The 24368-nt window shown below is 42.4% G+C and overlaps 1 protein-coding gene across 1 annotated transcript; it reads left to right on the forward strand.

The window, feature by feature from the left end:
* The first annotated feature begins 39 nt into the window (after positions 1–39).
* PRLR (prolactin receptor) lies at positions 40–23969 on the forward strand. The gene is made up of 8 exons (XM_052659229.1): positions 40–109; positions 2854–2986; positions 4626–4795; positions 17859–18028; positions 19663–19804; positions 21433–21532; positions 22217–22286; positions 23079–23969. The coding sequence occupies exons 1-8, from the start codon at positions 40–42 to the stop codon at positions 23967–23969; spliced, it is 1746 nt and encodes a 581-aa protein (XP_052515189.1).
* The last annotated feature ends 399 nt before the right edge of the window (positions 23970–24368 follow it).

The raw sequence follows: 24368 nt of genomic DNA on the forward strand, positions 1-24368 counted from the left end.
CCTCTGATATATTTCCTGTGGAAAGAGGAAGGAGCCAACATGAAGGAAAATGCAGCATCCAGAGTGCTTTTCATTCTGCTACTTTTTCTCTACGCCAGCCTTCTGAATGGTAAGAGACTGTCCCGTTCTCTTTCACTTCCTGGGTTATTTGTACAAGGGGAGGGCAGAATCCATCACAGTCCTTTTGCAGCACAGTTACAGGAAATGAAAATGTCCATGGCATTTGCTTCTCTTCAATTATTTACAATATTATGGGGATTAAAATGAAGGCAAACATTAATGCAAAAGACTGGATGCAGTTAATGCCACATCCTGTCACCATGCTCTGACTTCCATCCTCATTTTGGGAGTGCAGAGAAACAACCCTGCCAGGGACATATCACAGTTTCAGTCCAGGTTCTGTCCCTTACTGGCTGTGCAACCTTGAGCCAGTTAACTTAGTTCCCGGGATTTACACACTTTCAAAGTGAGGATAATGATGTTTCCTCCACCTCAGATGAAGAGTTGTGTGAGAAAAACCTTTGAAAACCTGTTAAGAGATCTACGGGGATTGCTGTTACATGGTGGAAAACAGGAACACTCAACTCTGCTATGCGGGAAATGAAATTCACAAGTAGACTAGCACATGCGAGCCTATGTGTGTACATTTCAGTGTGTCTACCCCAGTCTATTTGTAAGTGTGTATACTTGGGTATATCTCTGTATCTATTAGCTTCCCTGTACGTACCTGGTGGAAAATGCTCCTCTGTGTGTACCTATATGCATACCCATTTGTGGGTGCATATTTCTGCATATGTATCTATGTGTGGACCAGTATCTACTTCTGTAAGTATGCAGCTGCATATATTGTTCCTCTGATCTGTGGGTGTGTTTCTGATATGAGCTCTTCTGTGTGAGCACGTGTGTGTTGGGGGTGGGGAGTACCTCTGTGGCTGTCCCTGTGTTTGTGTGCATTTTACAGGGAAAGTGAGACCGTCCATTCACTATAACCATCTCTTCTAAAGTGGGTGAAAGAAACATTTGACTAATTACAGTTTCACAGCTTTACCTTCCTCTCTTGAGTTTTCTCAAGGTACTGTTAATAACCAGTGAAATGTGAGAGAGAGAAGCTTTCAGAAAGAGAAAAAGGAATGTGGAGATTGGTACAATCCATATGGAAACTTTAAGTATTCAACTAAGCCCCAAATAATCAACAGTTGCCTTAATTGGCTTCTAAATATGCTCATTATTGAGCTGTAAACTTTGTGTGTTTTTAAAATATAAGCTTTTCCTTCCACCTCACACACTCCTCCCTAGCCACAAGAAAAATCAAACAAAAAATCACTTCACCCTGTGAAATTTTCCTGAAGAAATATTCCCTAGAGGTCAAGCAACGTTCCAAAATGGGCAGAGCTAAGCCCAGACTGGCTGGCATGAAGGGTTTTCAGGGGATCTAGGAGCTGGTTGGGCTCCAGCTGACTCAGCACGGAGATCTTGGCCCAGCCTTGTATCCCATCATCCCATTCCATTCAGTTCTTTCTGGCCAGTTTTGCCTAGTGCCCTCCTTCCCACCCATGTCCTCCTCTGAACTTGTTCTTCCTGATGCTGCTTTGCTAGCAGTTATAGCTCAGAAGCCAGCCTGAGGGATGAAGGACCAGTGTGGTGGAAAACAGACAAGCCCCCAAGGTTCAAGGATCGCCTCCTGGAAGCGCCCCTCTCTGCTCTGGATTTCCTGAATGAAACACCACGTGGGGTTACATGGCTGGGGATACGGGGACTCTTTCCCTCCCTGGACCTGACAGATAAGGAACAGAAGAGGGTCTTCGGTGGCTAGGCAACTCGAAAACTCCATCCACATTGGGTTTTCCACATCACCTTTTTCAGCCCCACTAGCTTCCAGCTGGGACTAGATAATGATGGTAGCTCCTAACCAGGAGAACAGCTACCCACTCAGCCGCCTCTAGGAGCTCCCATGCCTCCTACCCCCAAAAAGAGCCAAGAATTACAAAAGAACCCTTTGCCGTCTCACCACATAAAGACCCAGGGAGAGAGGGGAAACTATATACAAAAAGGGGACTGAAAACCCAGCTTCAGAAGTGGAGACAGGGAGGATGGGAGCCACACTATGAGACTGAATCATAGGTCAAAGCTGAACAGAATCAAGGAAGAGTGAAGCAGAAAAGGAAGGGATGGAGAAGATGGGGGGAGAAGCAGCTAGAGGGGGAGCACAGGTGACACAGTGAAAGAGCAAAAGAGCAGAGAATTGGGTTCACTATGTGGGAGTGGCAGAAAGATGGGGGTCAGTGAGCAGAAGACAGAGGTCCAGGGAGCATCGGATTAGCAAATGATCACAGGATGCTTGTGTCTCAAGGCGAATTCTTTTTAAATGATCACCCTGGTGCTGTGGACACATATCTGCTCCACAGACACCTTGGGATTCTGGAAGGGCCAGATCCTGCTCAGTCCATGTGTATCCCTTGCACCCTTGCTGCTCACCATTGGTGAAATGTTACAGTTAGTCACCGATCCTGGGTTGCTGGTATCTGCATCTCGCAGTACGTGCACACACACTCACATACACACACACCCCATCACAAAGCTCTCTCTCTCTGAATCCTGCCAACTTCAGGGCAGCCCACAGAAGAATGTTGCAGGATGCTGACATCTTGGCACTTCTGAGTCCTACCTCCCACCCCTAGGCTTACTCTCCCTGAGACCTCATCACTGGCCTGGCCCCATCTACCTGCTTCTGTTACCAAAAGAATGGTCAAAGATTTGAACAGACCTTAATGTTGACTCCAGTACCTTCTGGCAACAGAATGGTCACAGAGTTGAGTGGACCTTAATATTGACTCCGGTGCCTTCTTTTTCTAGGACACTCACCTCCTGAAAAACCCAAGCTCATTAAATGTCGGTCTCCTGGAAAGGAAACGTTCACCTGCTGGTGGGAGCCCGGGGCAGATGGAGGACTTCCTACCAATTACACGCTGACTTACCACAAGGAAGGGTAAAATGTTCTCTTCTCTCCTAGCAAAACAAACCCCACATGGGTATCCTCGCCCTCCAGGCCATAGGACCACTGACCCTGGGTTAATTTCCGTGCTTCCCTGAATGGACACTGATAACCTCCCACTACTGGGGGCAGGGACTCTAACATCCATGTCCACATCCTCCTCCTAATGTCCCAGCCGGACTCCCTCATGTCCATAAACTCCACCACCAACGAGGTGACACCAATCCATCCGTGTTACCGTCACCAGTCGTAAGCTTGAGTTGTACCCCAAAGTCACATGTAAGTGTTTCCCAAGTTAATTTTGGGTGCTTATCTATCAACCTTGTGCCAGTTGTCATTTTTTTTATAATCATTGCTTTTGTAATCTAAGAGTATTATTATGTAATCCTTGACAACTGTGGCACATTAGCTGTTTGAACTTGTTTCACATGCAAGAAAATAACAAGCCCTACAAGGAAAGGAAGATGAGGTTTTTCCTTAGGAAATCCAAGGACCCATGATCTCCCAGATTGGGTATTGGGAGCTAAAAAATTGCAGTGCAAACTCAACAGGGCCATCTCTGGGCAAGGAGTTCATCAGTTACAGTGAGACCCTCCTGGAAATCCAGGGATGGCTGTATATCCTTCCCAGTGAAGAAAACATTTACTTAAGGAACAGCTGGCCTGCCTCCCAGTGACTGCACTTAGCGGTACACGAAGCTGACATCCCCTGTGAGACCCAAAGGGGTGTCAGACACACAGCCCTCAGGAGCTCAAAGCGGCAGCATGGTGCAACAAGCCTGCTCACCTGTGTGACAAGTCTTGCGTGGAGCCCCCAGGTCTAAATGTGAGCAGCCTGAGGAGCCTCTGGGACCTGAAGTACCTCCTTTCAGAGTCAGTCTCCTCTGTGGCTACCTGAGTGTAATTGGAAATATACTGCAGTTTGTATCCCTTCAGCTTTTTTAGTCACATGTAATTCAACACATTTGTGCAATAACTGCTGCCTTGGGCATGCCCGCCTCCACACCACCCTGGTTTGTATGATGCAAGAGAAAGTCCTAAGATGACCCAATGGTAATTTCCTGAGGATGGCGGTGCCTTGGCCACAGAAAATTCAAGTGTATATTGGCAGGGGGCGTATAGTACAAAGTCCACAACAATCTGTAGACAGGAAGGGTTGGTGAGAAACAGAGTCACTGGGGCTCTGATGTGACTCCTCCCCCCCTTCTCCAGCACTTCCTCCCTGAGTCACTCCTCGCTGACATGGACAGGGTCGAGAAGCTTGGGGAACCCTTCTCCAGCTCTGTTTTTCACCTGTCCCTCCAAATTCAGTTATATTGACATACTAGGCTCTTTACACCACTTTTTTAAAAAAACTAGACTCTTTATACCACCTTCTTGGTGGTGGTAGTTTAGTTGCTAAGTTATGTCTGACTCTTGTGACCCCATAGACCATAACCCACCAGGCTCCTCTGTCCATGGGATTCTCCAGGCAAGAATACTGGAGTGGGTTGCCATTTCCTTCTCCAGGGGATCTTCCTGACCCAGGGATCAAGCCCATGTCTCCTGTATTGCAGGCAGATTCTTTACCACTGAGCCAGCGAGGAAGCTCCATACCACTTTCCTACTGACTCCTAATATGTTACTTGTTGCAGAGAAACACTCATCCATGAATGTCCAGACTACAAAACCGGGGGCCCCAACTCCTGCTACTTTAGCAAGAAGTACACCTCCATATGGAAGATGTATGTCATCACAGTAAGCGCCATCAACCAGATGGGAATCATTTCCTCAGATCCACTTTATGTGGACGTGACTTACATAGGTAAGGGGATGTGTGACAGGTGAAGAATGTGTTAATTTGATATGAATCTACCAAGAGTTAAACTCAGTTTAAGTCTCCTTGTCTTAGGGATGGATCCCCGAAAGGAAAGATGAAAAAATTCACAATATCCTCACCAACTGAGTGTTTTAAACCCGTTTGTATTCTTGACAGTAAGACAGTAAAGATCCTTGTGCCTTCCCTTGACCCTTCTTCCCACTCCCTTGCACCCAGCAGCAAAGTTCTATTTAGCTTCCGTTGTCAGTCCTTCTCTCCAGCCCATCCCCTGCAACCAATGTCCCCTTCCCCCTTGGCAAGCTGGGGTCTCCTTTCTGAGATTTCTCTCCCTGAAACACACTGCTTCGTGGAGTAGCAACTCTTAGAAGACATTCATCTGCTTCTCCACCCACAGGAATTTCTCCAGCTACTTTGCCCCAAATTCAGTTCTCAATATGCATATGTTCCTCAGCAACTGGAGTATTCTTCTCAAAATAAACTACTTGGGGAGTAAATAGTGCTACTTGAACAGAAGGCTGAAGTGCAAGATCAAAACCATGAGGTTTGGAGAACACATGAGTAAAGTAAAACAAAAATCTGTCCAAGAGCTGCTTCTTGCTTTGCATGATCAACACTGAGCTTCAGGGCGATGAGGCATAACTGCAGTGGCCTCTGTGGTTTGGTTGTTGTTGTTGAGTCTCTCAGTCGTGTCCGACTCTTTGTGACCCCACGGACTGTATCACACCAGGCTTCCCTGTCCTTCACTATCTCCTGGAGTTTGCTCAAACTCATGTCCATTGAGTCGGTGATGCCATCCAACCATCTCATCATCTGTTGCCCACTTCTGCTCCTGCCCTCAGTCTCTCCCACACTGGGATCTTTTCCGATGAGTTGGCTCTTCACATCAGGTGGCCAAAGTATTGGAGCTTCAGCTTCAGCATCAGTCCTTCCAGTGAATATTCAGGGTTGATTTCCTTTAGGATTGACTGATTTGATCTCCTGACAGTCCAAGAGACTCTCAACAGTCTTCTCTAGTACCAAAGTTCAAGGGCATCAATTCTTCAGCTTTTGGTTGAGTAGCGATGACAAAGGGAATCTTACAAGAGATGGCTTGGCCAGGACTGGATTCAGCCTTCCTATTAGGTTGCCTAAGGAGTAGCTAATTAGGTTCAAGGTCACCAGAGTCTTCCTGACTTACCTAGCACCAACAGACAAAGAAAATCAGGCTAAGGCTCTCAAGTATAGGGCTATATATCATCCTATTGGCATGTTATCAGTGGTTGATCCTTAAAAACTAGAAAAGCTTCTAACATCAGCTAGTACGCATTTCAATACTATCTTTTCCCCCCATCCAGCAAGTGATTACAGTGAGCCTGGGGGTGGAAATAGAATTTAATCTTAGCTTAAGAAAATCAAAAAGTACCACTTACAAATAGGAATAAAATAAGTTCCATTCATATCAATAGACGTAAGACATGAAGCCTTTAAAAAGCTAAACTCCAAATAATTCCATTTCCATAGGCTCTTTCTTATTTTTTTACTGAAGTGTAATTGCTTTACAGGGAGAAGGCAATGGCACCCCGCTCCAGTACTCTTGCCTGGAAAATCCCATGCTTTACAGCGGTGTGCTAATTTCTGCTGAGTGTATCAGCAATAATTATACATGTATCTCCCACATCTTGAGCCTCCTCCCACCCCCACCCCACCTCTCTGCATCATCACCGAGCACCAAGCCGAGCTCTCCCACTGGCTATGTTTTACACATGGTGGTGTGTATGTCAGTGCATCTCTCTCAATTTGTTCCACCCTCTCCTTACCCCGCTGTGTTCACAAGCCCATTCTCTATGTCTGCATCCCTATTCCTGCCCTGAAAAGAGGTTCACCAGCACCATTTTTCTAGATTCTATATATTTGTATTCATGTTCAGTATTTGCTTTTCTTTTCTCTACAGATTCTAGATTCACCCACATCACTACGAGTGATGCAATTTCATTCTTTTTCATGGCTGAGTAATATCCCATTGTAAATATGTATAACCTCTTTATCCATTCATCTGCTGATGAACATTTATGTTGCTTCTGTGTACTGGCTTCAGTGAACCTTGGGGTACATGTACCTTTTTGAATTATGGTTTTCTCAGGGTATATGCCTGGTAGTGGAATTGCTCAGTCATACACTAGCTCTATTTTTAGTTTTTTTCACAGGCTCTTTTTAAAATTGCCTTGCCATCAAATAATCTGCCCTAAAATATTTAATATTTGAGGTCAAAACAGTGAGCAAAAGAAGTTCTGTAATGTACTGAGGCAACTGCCATGAGAAAATTTGCATGCATGCTCAGTCATGTCTGACTCTTTGTGACTCCATGAACTGCAAAACACCAGGTTTCCTTCACTATCTCCCAGAGTTTGCTCAAATTCATATCCATTGAGTAGGTGATGCCATTCAGCCATCTCATTTTCTGTCACCTGCTTCTCCTCCTGTCCTCAATCTTTCCCAGCATCAAGGTCTTCCAATTAGTCTGCTCTTTGCATCAGGTGGCTAAATAGTATTGGAGATTCAGCTTAGCATCAGTCTTCCAATAAATTTGTTGTTGTTCAGTTGCTCAGTAGTGTCCAACTCTTTGCAACCCCATGAACGTAGCCTGCCCGGCTTCTCTGTCCTTCACCATCTGCTGGAGCTTGATCAAACTCTTCTCCATTGAGTCCATGATGCCATCTAACCATCTTGTCCTCTGTTATCCCCTTCTCCTCCGGCCTTCAATCTTTCCCAGCGTCAGGGTCTTTTCCAGTGAGTCAGTTCTTCTCATCACATAGTCAAAGAATTAGATCTTCAGCTTCAACATTATCCTCCCAATGAATATTCAGGATTGATTTCCTTTAGAATTGACTGATTTGATCTCTTTGCAGTCCAAGGGACTCTCAAGAATCTTCTCCAAAAAGATTCAAAAGCATCAATTCAAAACTTCAAAAGCATCAGTTCTCAGGCGCTCAGCCTTTTTATGGTCCAGCACTCACATCCACACATGACTACTAGAAAAACTTTTTCCACTGCTGTGGCCACTGCTGAGTTTTCCCAATTTGCTGGCATATTGAGTGAAGCACTTTCACAGCATCATCTTCCAGGATTTGAAATAGCTCAACTGGAATTCCATCACCTCCACTAACTTTGTTTGTAGGGATGCTTCCTAAGGCCCACTTGATTTCACATTCCAGGATGTCTGGCTCTAGGTGAGTGTTCACACCATCATGGTTATCTGAGTCTTTAAGATCTTTCACATCTCTCCTTGCTATTCTTTGGAACTCTGCATTCAGATGGGTTCAGTTCAGTTCAGTCACTTAGTCATGTCTGATTCTTTGTGACCCCATGGACTGCAACATGCCAGACCTCCCTGTCCATCACCAACTCCCAAAGTTTACTCAGACTCGTGTCCATTGAGTCCGTGATGCCATCCAACCATCTCATCCTCTGTCGTCCCCTTCTCCTCCTGCCTTCAATCTTTCCCAACATCAGAGTCAGATGGGTATATCTTTCCTTTTCTCCTTCCTCTCACTTCTCATCTCTTCTTTTCTCAACTATTTGTAAGGCCTCCTCAGACAACCATTTTGCATTTTTACTTTTCTTTTTCTTGGGGATGGTTTTGATCACCGCCTCCTGTACAGTGTTACAAATCTCTGTCCATAGTTCTTCAGGCTCTTCATCTATCAGAGCTAATCCTTGAATCTATTTCTCACTTCCACTGTTAAATTATAAAGGATTTTATTTAGGACATATCTGAATGGCCTAGTGGTTTTCACTACTTTCTTCAATTTAAGTCTGAATTTGGTAATAAGGAGTTCATGATCTGAGCCACAGTCAGCTCCCGGTCTTGTTTTGCTGACGATATAGAGCTTATCCATCTTCAGCTGCAAAGAATATAATCAACCTGATTTTGGTGTTGACCATCTGGTGATGTCCATGTCTAGAGTCTTCTCCTGTGTTGTTGGAAGAGGATGTTTGCTATGACGAGTGTGTTCTCTTGACAAAACTCTGTTAGCCTTTGCCCTGCTTCATTCCGTATTCCAAGGCCAAACTTGCCTGTTATTCCAGGTGTTTCTTGACTTCCTACTTTTGCATTCCAGTCTCCTATGATGAAAAGGACATCTTTTGGGGATGTTAGTTCTGGAAGCTCTTGTAGGTCTTCATAGAGCCATTCAACTTCAGCTTCTTTGGCATTAGTATTTGGGGCATAAATTTGGATTACTGTGATATTGAATGGTTTGCCTCAGAAACGAAGAGAGATCATTCTGTCATTTTTGAGATTGCACCCAAGTACTGCATTTCAGACTCTTTTGTTGACAATGAGGGTTACTCCATTTCTTCTAAGAGATTCTTACCCACAGTAGTAGATATAATGGTCATCTGAATTAATTCACCCATTCCAATCTATTTTAGTTCACTGATTCTTAAAATGTTGATGTTCACTCTTGCCATCTTCTGTTTGACCAGTTCCAATTTATTTTGACTCATGGACCTAACATTCCAGGTTCCTATGCAATATTTCTCTTCACAGTATTGAACTTTGCTTTCATCACCAGACACATCTACAGCTAGTCATTGTTTCCACTTTGGCTCAGCCTCTTCATTCCTTCTGGAGCTATTCCTCTGCTCTTCTCCAGTAGCATATTGGGCACCTAGCAACCTGGGGAGTTTGTCTTTCAGTATCATGTCTTTTTGCCTTTTCACACTCTTCATGGGAATAGTAAGGGTTGATTTCCCTTAGGATTGACTAATTTGATCTCTGTACTATTCAAGGGAATCTCAAGAGTCTTCTTCAGAACCACAGTTCAAAAGCATCAGTTCTTCAGCCCTCAGCCTTCTTCTCACATCCACACATGACTACTAGAAAAACCATAGCTTTGACTGTAAGGACCTCTGTTGGCAAAGTAATGCCTCTGCTTTTTATATGCTGTCTAATTTGGCATAGCTTGTCTTCCAAGGAGCAAGTGTCTTTTAATTTATGGCTGAAGTCACCATCTGCAGTGATTTTTGAGTCCAAGAAAATAAAGTCTCTCACTGTTTCCATTGTTCCCCATCTATTTGCCATGAAGTGATGGGAGTAGATGCCTTGATCTTCATTGTTTTGAATGTTGAGTTTTAAGCCAGCTTTTTCACTCTCCTCTTTCACCTTCATCAAGAGGCTCTTTAGTTCCTCTTCACTTTCTACCATTAGGATAGTGTCATCTACATATTTGAGGTTATTGATATTTCTCCCAGCAATCTTGATTCCAGCTGAAACTTGTTCCAGCCCGGCATTTCACATAATGTGTTCATTTGAAAAGACCCTGATGCTGGGAAAGATTTAGGGCAGGAGGAGAAGGGGACAACAGAGGGTGAGATGGTTGGATGGCATTACTAACTCAATGGACATGAATTTAAGTAAACTCCAGGAATTGGTGATGGACAGGGAGGCCTGGCATGCTGCGGTTCATGGGGTCTCAAAGAGTCAGACACAACTGAGCGACTGAACTGAACTGAACTCTACATTTAAGTTAAATAAGCAAGGTGACAATATACAGCCTTGACGTACTCCTTTCCTAATTTGGAATCAGTCTGTTGTTCCATGTTCTAACTGTTGCTTCTTGACCTGCATACAGGTTTCTCAGGAGGCAGATAAAATTTTCTGGTATTCCCATCACTTAAGAATTTTCCACAGTTTGTTGTGATTCACATGGTCAAAGGCTTTAGCATAGTCAGTGAAGTAGATCTTTTCAAAATTATTAAAGAAGTGTTCTTAGAATTCTCATTAACCCTGCTGCTTACAGTATTGGTGAGGGGCCACAGAAGTTCATTGACAACTTACATTTAACCGCAGTAAAGTCTATAAGCTTGAACCTCATCAAGTGATAACCTGCAGTACAGAATATTGGTACATATCTCAGAAATATTTAAGTCTGCTGAAAACACTTGAAAGCAATGATTCTCAACTGGGTGCTCTTTTGCCTCGCACAGGATTTTTGGCAATAGCAGGAAATATTTTTGATTGTTGCAACACAGAGAGGGAAGATATCTAATGGAGGAGAACCCAGGGATGATGCTAACATCCTACAGTGTTCAGAACAGCCCCTACCACAAAGAATTTTCTTGTCCAAAATACACATAATGCTGAGGTTGAGAAAGTTTGCTTTCAAGGATTCATCTTGAACATTTTACTTGCACTTTTATACAAAGATGTTTTGATCAAAGGCATTTCTCAATCTTGTGTTCAGCTTAAAACTTATAATAACTGATGTTTATTTAGTAAATCCAGATAAAACCATCTTTCTTAGGTATTTCTGTATTAATCTACAAGGATTAGGATTAGTGGCAAATTTTCTCAAGTTCATTTTTCAGACAGGTTACAATGCCAAGTCCACTAGAGTTACACTCACTCTTCTCCACCTGGAATTGAGATTGATTTGAGGAGGTAAGAAATGAATGGAGAAAATGTGACTGGCCAGCAAGACTGAAATTAGGGTAAGGCAAACCAGCACCCTAGGCCTGTCACTCTTTTAAATTAATCTTGGTCAAGTATCGTTAATTTAGAATGTTGTGTTCATTTCTGCTGTACAGCAAAGTGATTCAGGGTGCTGGTTTGCCTTACTGTAATTTCAGTCTTGATGGCCAGTTTATATATATATAAATATATAATAAATATATATATATATACACACAGTTTTCTAATATTCTTTTCCATTATAGTTTGTCACAGGATATTGTATGTAGTTCCGTGTGCTATACGCTAGGACCTTGCTGCTTATCCATTCAATATGAGTTTGCATCTGCTCACCCCAAACTCCCAATGCATCCATCCCTCATTCTTTTTTCCCCTTGCCAACTACAAGTCTGTTCTCCATGTCTATGATTCTGTTTTGTAGATAAGTTCACCTGTGTCATATTTTAGATTCCACATACAAGTGATATCAAATGGTGTTTGTCTTTTTCTTTCTAACTTACTTCAGTTAGTATGATAAGCTTTAGGTCCATTCATGTTGCTACAAATGGCATTATTTCATTCTTTTTTAATGGGTGAGTAGTATTCCATTGAGTGTGTGTGTGTGTGTGTGTATGTGTGTGTTTATGCTGTGCTTAGTCGCTCAGTCATGTCCAACTCTTTGCGACCCCATGGACTGTACCCACCAGCTCCTCTGTCCATGGGATTCTCCAGGCAAGAATGCTGGAGTGGGTTGCCATTTACTTCTCTCTCTCTCTCTCTCTCTCTCTATATATATATATATATGTGTGTGTGTGTGTGTGTGTGTGTGTGTGTGTGTGTGTGTGTGTTTACATAAATTTATACATATTTATTTTGCATTTATTTATATTTTATATAAATTTCTATCTTTATATAATATATATGTATATAAATTTATACATATATAATCACATCTTCTTAACCCATTTATCTGTCAATGGACATTTAGGTTACTTTTATGTCTTGGCTATTGTGAATACTGCTGCTATGAATATAGAAGTGTATGTATCTTTTTGAATTATAGTTTTATCTGGATATATGCCCAGAGTAGAATTGCCAAATCATATGACAATTCTATTTTTAGATTTTTGAGGCACCTCCATGCTGTTTTCCATAGTGACTTGCACCAACTTACATTCCCACCAACAGTGTAAGAGGGTTCCCTTTTTGCCATACTCTCGCCAGCATTTGTTATTTATAGATTTTTTAAATTACGGCCATTCTGACTGGTGTCAGGTGATACCTCATTGTAGTTTGATTTGCATTTCTCTAATAGTTACTGATGTTGAGCATCTTTTCATGTGCCTCTTGGTCATCTGTATGTCTTCTTCAGAGAAATGTCTATTTAGGTCTTTTGCCCATTTTTCAATTGGTTTTTGTTTTTGTTTTTGTTTTTCTTATTAAGTTGTATTAGTTGTTTGTATATGATAGAAATTAAGCCCTTGTTGGTTACACCATTTGCAAATATTTTCTCCCATTCTGTAGGTTGTCTTTTCAATTTGTTTATGGAACCCTTTGCTTTGCAAAAGCTTGTAAGTTTGATTAGGTCTCATTTGTTTAGTTTTGCTTTTATTTTTATTTTCTTGGTACACACTAGTGGTAAAGAACCCACCTGCCAATGCAGGTTAGATGTAAGAGACTCGGGTTGAATCCCTGGGTCAGGAAGATCCCCTGAAGGAGGGCATGGCAATCCACTCCAGTGTTCGTACCAAGAGAATTCAAAGGACAGAGAAGCCTGGAGGGCTGCAGTCCATAGTGTCTCACAGAGTTGGACACACCTAAAGCAACTTAGCATGCATGCATGCAGACTGACCTAAGAAAGCTTTGATATGATTTACATCAGAGAATGTTTTGCCTATGTTCTCTTCTAAGAGTTTTATGGTGTCTGTCTTATATTTAAGTCTTTAAGCCATTTTGAGTTTATTTGTGTGTATGGTGCAAGGGAGTGTTCTAACTTCATTGATTTACATGCAGCTGTCCAGCTTTTCAGAATGTGGTCCACTGGAGAAGGGAATGGCAAACCACTTCAGTATTCTTGCCTTGAGAACCCCATGAACAGTATGAAAAGGCAAAATGATAGGACACTGAAAGAGGAACTCCCCAGGTCATTAGGTGCCCAATATGCTACTGGAGATCAGTGGAGAAATAACTCCAGAAAGAATGAAGGGATGGAGCCAAAGCAAAAACAATACACAGCTGTGGATGTGACTGGAGATAGAAGCAAGGGCCTATGCTGTAACAACAATATTGCATAGGAACCTGGAATGTCAGGTCCATGAATCAAGGCAAATTGGAACTGGTCAAACAAGACATGGCAAGAGTGAACGTTGACATTCTAGGAATCAGCAAACTAAAATGGACTGGATTGGGTGAATTTAACTCAGATGACCATTATATCTACTACTGTGGGCAGGAATCCCTCAGAAGAAATGGAGTAGCCATCATGGTCAACAAAAGAATCTGAAATGCAGTAGTTGGATGCAATCTCAAAACGACAGAATGATATCTGTTCATCTCCAAGGCAAATCACTCAATATCACAGTAATCCAAGTCTATGCCCCGGCCAGTAATGCTGAAGGAGCTGAAGTTGAACGGGTCTATGAAGACCTACAAGACTTCTTAGAACTAACACCCAAAAAAGATGTCCTTTTCATTATAGGGGACTGGAATGCAAAAGTAGGAAGTCAAGAAACACCTGGAGTAACAGGAAAATTTGGCCGTGGAATGCAGAATGAAGCAAGGCAAAGACTAATAGAGTTTTGCCAAGAAAATGCACTGGTCATAGCAAACACCCTCTTCCAACAACACAAGAGAAGACTCTACACGTGGATATCACCAGATGGTCAACACCGAAATCAGATTGATTATATTCTTTGCAGCCAAAGATGGAGAAGCTCTATACAGTCAACAAAAACAAGACCAGGAGCTGACTGTGGCTCAGATCATGAACTCCTTATTACCATATTCAGACTGAAATTGAAGAAAGTAGGGAAAACCCCTAGACCATTCAGGTATGACATAAATCAAATCCCTTATGATTATACAGTGGAAGTGAGAAATAGATTTAAGGGCCTAGATCTGATAGATAGAGTGCCTGATGAACTATGGAATGAGGTTTGTGACATTGTAGAGGAGACAGGGATCAAGACCATCCCCATGGAAAAGAAATGCAAAAAGGCAAAATGGCTGTCTGGGGAGGCCTTACAAATAGCTGTGAAAAGAAGAGAAGTGAAAAGCAAAGGAGAAAAGGAAAGATATAAGCATCTGGATGCAGAGTTCCAAAGAATAGCAAGAAGAGATAAGAAAGCCTTCTTCAGCGATCAATGCAAAGAAATAGAGGAAAAGAACAGAATGGGAAGGACTAGAGATCTCTTCAAGAAAATTAGAGATACCAAGGAAACATTTCAGGCAAAGATGGGCTCAATAAGGGACAGAAATGGGCCTAACAGAAGCAGAAGATATTAAGAGGTGGCAAGAATACACAGAAGAACTGTACAAAAAAGATCTTCACGACCCAGATAATCACGATGGTGTGATCACTCATCTAGATGCAGACATCCTGGAATGTGAAGTCAAGTGGGCCTTAGAAAGCATCACTACGAACAAAGCTAGTGGAGGTGATGGAATTCCAGTTGAGCTATTTCAAATCCTGAAAGATGATGCTGTGAAAGTGCTGCACTCAATATGCCAGCAAATTTGGAAAATTCAGCAGTGGCCACAGAAAACTCAGCAGTGGCCACAGAAAACTCAGCAGTGGCCACAGGACTGGAAAATGTCAGTTTTCATTCTAATCCCAAAGAAAGGCTATGCCAAAGAATGTTCAAACTACTGCACAATTGCACTCATCTCACATGCTAGTAAAGTAATGCTCAAAATTCTGCAAGCCAGGTTTCAGCAATATATGAACCATCAACTTCCTGATGTTCAAGATGGTTTTAGAAAAGGCAGAAGAACCAGAGATCAAATTGCCAACATCTGCTGGATCCTGGAAAAAGCAAGAGGGTTCCAGAAAAACATCTATTTCTGCTTTATTGACTATGCCAAAGCCTTGGACTGTGTGGATCACAAGAAACTGTGGAAAACTCTGAAAGAGATGGGAATACCAGACCACCTGACCTGCCTCTTGAGAAATCTGTATGCAAGTCAGGAAGCAACAGTTAGAACTGGACATGGAACAACAGACTGGTTCCAAATAGGAAAAGGAGTACGTCAAGGCTGTATATTGTCACCCTGCTTATTTAACTTATATGCAGAGTACATCATGAGAAACGCTGGACTGGAAGAAACACAAGCTGGAATCAAGAGGGCTGGGAGAAATAGCAATAACCTCAGATATGCAGATGACACCACCCTTATGGCAGAAAGTGAAGAGGAACTAAAAAGCCTCTTGATGAAAGTGAAAGAGGAGAGTGAAAAAGTTGGCTTAAAGCTCAACATTCAGAAAACCAAGATCATGGCATCTGGTCCCATCACTTCATGGGAAATAGATGGGGAAACATCGGAAACAGTGTCAGACTTTATTTTGGGGGGCTCCAAAATCACTGCAGATGGTGATTGCAGCCATGAAATGAAAAGATGCTTACTCCTTGGAAAAAAAGTTATGACCAACCTAGAGAGCATATTCAAAAGGAGAGACATTACTTTGCCAACTAAGATCCGTCTAGTCAAGGCTATGGTTTTTCCAGTAGTCATGTATGGATGTGAGAATTGGACTGTGAACAAGGCTGAGCGCCGAAGAATTGATGCTTTTGAACTGTGGTGTTGGAGAAGACTCTTGAGTCCCTTGGACTGCAAGGAGATCCGACCAGTCCATTCTGAAGGAGATCAGCCCTTGGTGTTCTTTGGAAGGAATGATGCTAAAGCTGAAACTCCAGTACTTTGGCCACCTCATGCAAAGAGTTGACTCATTGGAAAAGACTCTGATGCTGGGAGGGATTGGGGGCAGGAGGAGAAGGGGACAACAGAGGATGAGATGGCTGGATGGCATCACTGACTCGATGGACGTGAGTCTGATTGAACTCTGGGAGTTGGTGATGGACAGGGAGGCCTGATGTGCTGCAATTCATGGGGTCGCAAAGAGTCGGACACGACTAAGTGACTGAACTGAACTGACCTGTCCATCTTTTCCAACACCACCTCCTGCAGAAATTGTTTTTTCTCCATTGTTCATTCTTGCCTCCCTTGTCAAACATTAATTGATCGTGGGTGTGTGGATTTATTTCTGAGCTCTCTCTTCTGGTCCATTGATGCGTATGTCTGTTTTTGTGCCAAGACAATGCTGGTTTCATTACTGTAGCTCTTTAGTATTTTCTGAAGTCTGGGAGAGTCATGCCTCCACCTTTTTTCCTTTTCCTCAGAATTGCTTGGGCAATTTTATAGTCCTTTTGGCTTTTATAGTTCTATATAAATTTTAGGATTATTTGTTCTACTTATGTGAAAAGTCTCAAGGGTAATCTGATAAGGATTACATTAAATCTGTAGATTGCTTTGGCTAGTATGGCCTGGGCACTGCAGTCTTAAGGAGGAACTCACAGACCTGTACTTGAAGAAACCAGGGTGTAAGTGCCGCCTTCATTTTTTATTTTATTGTGGTAAAATACCTATAACATAGAGCTCACTGTTTTAACCATTTTAAAGTGTGCCATTCAGTAGTACTAGTTCATTCACAATGTTATGCAACAATCACCACAATCTAGTTCCAGAACTCTTTCATCACTCAAACTAAAAGCTTCCTACCCATTCAGCAGTTTCTCTGGATTCCCCTCCATGGCCCTAGCCCCAGAGCAACTACTAATATGCATTATGTCTCTATAGATTTGTCTATTCTGAATATTTCATATACATGGAATCATATACTATTTGGCCCTTTGTGTCTGGCATCTTTCACTAAGCATTGTGTTCTCAAGGTTCATCTGTGTTGTAGCTGTATCAAGACTTTCTTCCTTTTGGCTGAATAATGGAACATTATAAGGATATCATTTATCCATTCATCAATTGATGGACATTTGGGTTGCTTCACCTATTGGCTCTTGTAAATAGTACTGTTATGAACATTCATAAATGAGTTCTTGTTCTAACACCTGCTATCAGTTTTTCTGGGTATATATTAGGAGTGACATTGCTGGGTGACATGATAATTTCATGTTTAACTTTTTGAGCACCTGTCAGACTTTTCCACAGTGGCTACACCATGTTACATTCCCACCAGCAATGTATGAAGGTTCCAAAGTCTCCAACATTCTTGCCAACACTTGTTAATTTTCATTTTTTCAATCCTAGCCATTCTAGTGGGTATGAAGTGATATGCCATTGTGGTTTTGATTTGTGTTTCCTGAATGACTAATGACTTTGAGCACCAACAGGTGCTTCTTGGCTATTTTTGCCACCTTAAATGTTGCACCCTATGTGACTCACTTGCTTCAGCCTAATCCCAACTCTGCTGATCAGCACCTGACATCAAATACAAAGTGGCTCATAAACATGGAGGGAAAAGGTAGACAGATCTGCCTCTTAAGTCTTATAGTTCTGGATTCAAATATCCCTATTTGACTAAAGATGGAGTTTCTTTCATATCTGCAGTTGAACCAGATCCTCCTGTAAACCTGACTTTGGAATTAAAACATCCAGAAGATAGAAAACCATATCTATGGATAAAATGGTCTCCACCCACCCTGACTGATGTAAAATCTGGTTGGTTCAGTATCCAGTACGAAATTCGATTAAAACCTGAGAAAGCAACTGATTGGGAGGTGAGTCAGTTGGAAACTTTTGGAAGGAACTGTGTCCTTTGGCAAAGATGAAGACCCCAACTGAGAACCGGTCATGCTTCCTAATTATTAGGCTGGCATGTTTTCTTCCTAATATTGATGTGATCCTCACATATGTGGAAAGGCTTTCTCCCTACATCCATCCATCTCCCTGCATCTCCTGGGATAGATGGGGACTCAAAATCATAGCTCTCCCAGGACTAGATCCTTGCAATTGAACAGCCTTTTCTGCAAGGTTTCCAACCCACCTCTCTCAGGATATCTTAGATCGAAACGTCTATGAGAGTTTTTAAGTGGCACTAAGTTAGAGGAAAAAAATCTCAATGTAATCAGTCCATGGTTAATGGCTTTTTTATTTACTTTTAAATTCTTCATTGTAAAGAAATAGTAAAATAAATTATAGACATTATAATAATCTATTCTTAAATATTTTAGTTGCTGTTGTTATTTAGTCACTAAGTTGTGTCTGACTCTTTTGCAACCCCATGGACTGTAACCTACCAGGCGCCTCTGCCCATGGTATTTTCCAAGCAAGAATACTGGAGTGTGTTGCCATCTCTTTCTCCAGGAGATCTTCCCAACCTAGGGATTGAACCCACATCTTCTGCATTGGCAGGCAGATTCTTTACCACTAAGCCACCAGTGAAGGGATACTTCCAAACACAGCCAAAAATAATATGATCGCATGTAGAAAATTAATTGAAATTAATTGAAAATTAATTGAAATTCCTTAATATCATCTTTTGTAATTCTTTAATATCATTTAATGGCTAGTCCATATTTTAATTCCCCCAACTACTTCAAAAATATTTCAGTAGCTAGTTTGTCTTAACCAGAATCCACTTCAAGATCACATACTGGCTGACTCATGTACCTATTTAATCTCAACGAGCTAAGGAGACCAAGCCACTTGTATCAAAGAATGTCCCACCTTCTGCATCTGTCTGATTAGTTCTTTATAAGGTCAAGGTCATTTAGCCAGTTTCTCTGTCTGCACATTTCCTGTAATCAGACATTAAAAGACTTGATTAGATTCCAGTTGAACAATTTTTGGAGAGGAAATTTCAGAGGTGATGTTATATGCTTCACATTGCATCATATCAGGAGACAAACCCATTCTGGTCAACCTACCATGAATGATGCTAAAACTGGTTGCTGGACTGGGGAGGTCACATCCTGATCCCTTGATTGTAAAGTCATGTTTGATTTATGCACAACTGCTTCAGTGTTCATAAATGCCCAGATCTCTTTCACCTAGGGGCTTCACACCCATGAATAATCCTTGAGTCAATTATTTTGTTAGGTTTGGAAAATAACAAATTTCCAATTTTGTTAAGTAGGCATCTTCTATAATGTAGAATTCAGAAGGTAAGGTGTAGGGAGCAGTATATTTGTCTTTCTGAAATAGCGTTCCAAATGGAAAAGTAGAAAACCTGTTGTTTTTTGTGTGAGCAGTGTTTAACAGGAGGAAGGGATGGCTGGAGAGGGTGAAATGGTATGAGCAGGGTATGTAGTGTGATCATCTGGCCTGACTTCTTTGTTAATGTATCTCCTTAAGGAAAAGTTTCTTCATAACACAAGTCAGAGTGACTTCTGTTTTCCTTGGCCCTCCCTAGACTCATTTTGCTCCAAAGCAGACTCAGCTTAAGATTTTCAACTTATATCCAGGACAGAAATACCTTGTGCAGATTCGCTGCAAGCCAGACCATGGATACTGGAGTGAGTGGAGCCCAGAGAGCTCCATCCAGATACCTAACGGTAAGTGTCTTGAAATTCCCCAAGGAAAAGGGAATTCTGCCTGCAATCTGCCATTGTTTTATTGCTAAATATTTTTAAACGGAATGGGTTTAGTAAACTTGTATGTTGTAACTACTAACAGAGAAACTATTTTGAGTCTTAAGCCGAAGAATGAGTAGAGGTGGATTTATCATCTCTCCACTCAATACAGAGACGTCTGGAAGTATAGCATCTTTCCCTGGGCCACTGTGAGTGAGGATCAGTTTCTATTAATAGGATAGGATACATCTGCAGACATGAGCTTGGAGTGTCTCCAAGGGCTTGATGGTCAATTATTCTGCCCTCCACATCTGCCCAATCCCTATCATTCAAGGTCATCATCTAGAATTTGCAAGGTGCTATCCCACCTGACTGCAAGGAGATCCAACCAGTCCATTCTAAGGAAGATCAGCCCTGGGTGTTCTTTGGAAGGAACGATGCTAAAGCTGAAACTCCAGTACTTTGGCCACCTCATGCGAAGAGATGACTCATTGGAAAAGACTCTGATGCTGGGAGGGATTGAGAGCAGGAGGAGAAGGGGACGACAGAGGATGAGATGGCTGGATGGCATCACTGACTCGATGGACGTGAGTTTGAGTGAACTCCAGAAGTTGGTGATGGACAGGGAGGCCTGGTGTGCTGCAATTCATGGGGTCACGAGTCAGACACGACTGAGCGACTGAACTGAACTGAACTGAACTGATCCCACCTGAAAGGCATGTACTGATTTTCAGACCTTGATGACAATTACATGTTTATCTCATTCAAGGAACAGTGTGTAGAAGGCATCCAATTCTTCAAGTGCCATTAAACGTAGTGGCTGGTTTTCTACAAAGGAATGGTTCATCTTTCATTTCTAAAGTACTTTACAAAGTCTTTACTTTGTTTGGTCCTCCCAACCATCTCAAGTATTCAGAAAGAATAGAATTGCCATTAGCAACGGCAAGAGAGGAAACTGAAGCTCAATGGAGTTAGAAGTCTTGCCCAGAACCACATGGCAAAGCCTAGCTCTTGTGACTACTGGCCTGACCAAAATTTCAGGGTTTGCACTGGCATAGTGAACATAGCACTGAACTACAGGCCATAAGACTGTGTATCCAGTCCTAGCTCTTCCTAAATAAAAGCACAGGGTCTAGAAGCAGAAGGCCTAGGTTCAAATCCCAGATGGCAACTTTATGACTACCTGCCTCTGAATATACCACTCCTTGAGTTTCAGTTCCTCATCTTTACATACAGCAATGTATGCAAAGTAATGTATGTAAAGAGCGTAACGTCATATGGCTTTTACTAGGAACTTAATAAATGTTAGCTTGTTGTTATTTTTACTGTAACTGACCATGTCCTCATGGATTTCCTCTGTAAGTATCACCTAAAATGATATTTTAAAGCACTTTGAAATTTTTAAAATACTGTAAAATATATGCTGCATATTAAAATTTAATAATATTGGGGGAAAAAGTAAATCCATCATTAACGCTACTCTGTTTGGATTGCTCTTCAAATCAAAAAAGGTATAGAGGGGCAAGGGACTTATGTTCAAAAGTCTTATTTCTTTGTTTGTTTTAAACAATGCTGTGTGTGATCAAAGCTTTCTGGCTGTTTGTTTTTAGACTTCCCAGTGAAGGATACAAGCATGTGGATCTTTGTGGCCGTCCTTTCTGCTGTCATCTGTTTGATTATGGTCTGGGCAGTGGTTTTGAAGGGCTATAGGTATTTCACTCTACCCTCCTCTCAGTCATGGTTGTCAGGGATAATGGCCAAAAAAGACAATATAGAAATGATAGAAACCTACAGATTATTCAAGCACCACGTTTTAGCCATTAGTGGCCGTGTGTTCACCATGAAAAAGCTTTTATCAGTGCTAGCAAAAGTACAATAGACTCATTTGAAGCTGAAGTTCTTTCCATCAAATTGAGGCTGACAGTTGCGAAATAGTAAAATCTGGCAAGAGTAGCAAACAATCCACTAGTCATTTCAGAATCAGTCAGAGTTAACTAGTTAGAGTTCATTTTAATGTTGGCCTTTATGGCTCAGATGGTAAAGAATCTGCCTGCAGTGCAGGAGACCCAGGTTCAGTCCCATAGTTGGGAAGATCCCCTGGAGAAGGAAGTGGCTACCCACTCCAGTATTCTTCCCTGGAGAATTCCATGAACAGAAGAGCCTGGCAGGCTACAGTCCATGGGGTCGCAAAGAGTCAGACACTACTCTTTGTCAAACACTTAACACTCTATAGTTATTCATTGTTGTCACCTTAGTAGTTTCATGTAGCCTCAGAACTCCTAACTTCTACCTACCATAGTCCATGTAGCAGCCATTTGGAGATAAGGCTAATCTTTCAAAAATTACAAAGTGGTAATATGTACCATTTCTCTTATCTCATAAATCATTTTATAGCATGGTGACCTGCATCCTCCCACCAGTTCCAGGGCCAAAAATAAAAGGATTTGATATTCATCTGCTGGAGGTAAGTGCCAGGGTGGAGACTGTCTTGTGACTTGGCGCTGTGTACTTGTCATCTTTACACATGTGCACACCAACCCCATCAGTGCAGTCTGGCTAGCTTGGCCATCCATGGCTGGTTGTCCCTCCCTTTCAGCAGGGGTGTTCACAGAAAGATGTGAGAGGCATGAGGGTAATTACTGTCAGTAAGTGTCAGAAGGCAATGAAAGAAAGCCAAGAAAACATCAGCACACAGGAATGCTTGTTAGGTTTATCAGATCTGTTCATAAGCCCTGTCATAAACATTTTATACAAATAATCAGTTGACAAAGTGGGTGAATATTTGATGAATACAAAAGAGTGACCTTCCACCAGCCCCTCTTCCATCAGACTTTGGTGTAAGCTCTCACTTGAATGTTCTCTACATAAGGCCATAGTAACAGCATATCTTACTGCAATTTTTTGCTCAGTTTGGAGTGCTCAGCTAACACTGGCTCAGTACAAGGGAGCTGGTATTTGCCAGAGCCCAACAGATTCAAGTGGGAATTAAATTTAAGTGTTTCGAATCAAAAGAGGGGTTAGAACATTTTACATTTCTCTGCAGGTTGAAGTACATATTAATAGTTTCGATTTGACCTTCAGCTTAACATGGAGGTATATAAAAGCAGTTACCTACTCATTATGTCACTTGACATCAGCCTCTGTGAGGCCAAAAGCACAAGACTGTGAAAAGTCAGTCAAAGGGAATTTATTCTGATGGAGTTCACTTTGATTGCAGATATCACAGCCTTCTCGCCTTGTGTCTGTGTTTTAATAGAAGGGCAAGTCCGAAGAACTTCTGAGAGCTCTGGAAAGCCAAGACTTCCTTCCCACTTCTGACTGCGAGGATTTGCTGATGGAATTCATAGAGGTAGATGACAGTGAGGACCAACACCTGATGCCACACCCCTCCAAAGAACACATGGAGCAAGGCGTGAAGCCCATGCACCTGGATCCTGACACTGACTCTGGCCGGGGCAGCTGTGACAGCCCTTCACTCTTGTCTGAAAAGTGTGATGAACCTCAGGCCTATCCCTCCAAGTTCCACATTCCTGAGGGCCCTGAGAAGCTGGAGAATCCCAAAACAAATCTTACATGTCTCCAGGCCCCTCAGAGCACAAGCGGGGAAGGCAAAATCCCCTATTTTCTGGCCAACGGACCCAAATCTTCCACATGGCCTTTCCCGCAGCCCCCCAGCCTGTACAGCCCCAGATATTCTTACCACAACATTGCTGACGTGTGTGAGCTGGCCCTGGGCATGGCAGGCACCACAGCCACCCTGCTGGACCAAACAGACCAACATGCTTTAAAACCCTCAAAAACCATTGAGACTGGCGGGGAAGGAAAGGCAGCCAAACAGAGGGAGTCAGAAGGCTACAGTTCCAAGCCTGACCAAGACACAGCATGGCCACTGCCCCAAGACAAAACCCCCTTGTTCTCTGCTAAATCCTTGGAATATGTGGAGATCCACAAGGTCAGCCAAGATGGAGTGCTAGCTCTGTTCCCAAAACAAAATGAGAAGGTTGACGCCCCTGAAACCAGCAAGGAGTACTCGAAGGTGTCCCGGGTGACAGATAGCAACATCCTGGTGTTGATACCGGATCTGCAAGCGCAAAATCTGACTCTGTTAGAAGAATCAGCCAAGAAGGCCCCACCAGCCCTGCCATAGAATCCAGCCAAGGCCAACCTGGCTGCCTCCCCCACAACCCCAGGCAACTGCAGACTCCAGTTGGGTTGGGGACTGGGTCCCGCAGGTTTTATGCACTCTTGCAGTGAGAGTTATGGAAGGATGGGTTGAATTGTGATTTTCTTTCAGGTAACACTACAGAGTATGTGAAATGCACTCTACCAGAGAGGGCTCAAGAACAGGGTTAGAATGACACTACCCAACTCCCAGTTCACTCTTCATTCTCTATTTTCAACCAGTTGCCTCTTTTTCCAACAGCTGATTCCAGAACAAATCATTCCATCTTGTGTGATTTGTAGATTTACTTTTTTGCTATTAGTTATCAGATTATATGTTCAATGATATACAAGCACATTGCCTAGTATTCTTGAGAGACAGTGC

This window comes from Budorcas taxicolor, chromosome 20, assembly GCF_023091745.1.
Source record: "Budorcas taxicolor isolate Tak-1 chromosome 20, Takin1.1, whole genome shotgun sequence".
NCBI classification, from domain to species: domain Eukaryota; kingdom Metazoa; phylum Chordata; class Mammalia; order Artiodactyla; family Bovidae; genus Budorcas; species Budorcas taxicolor.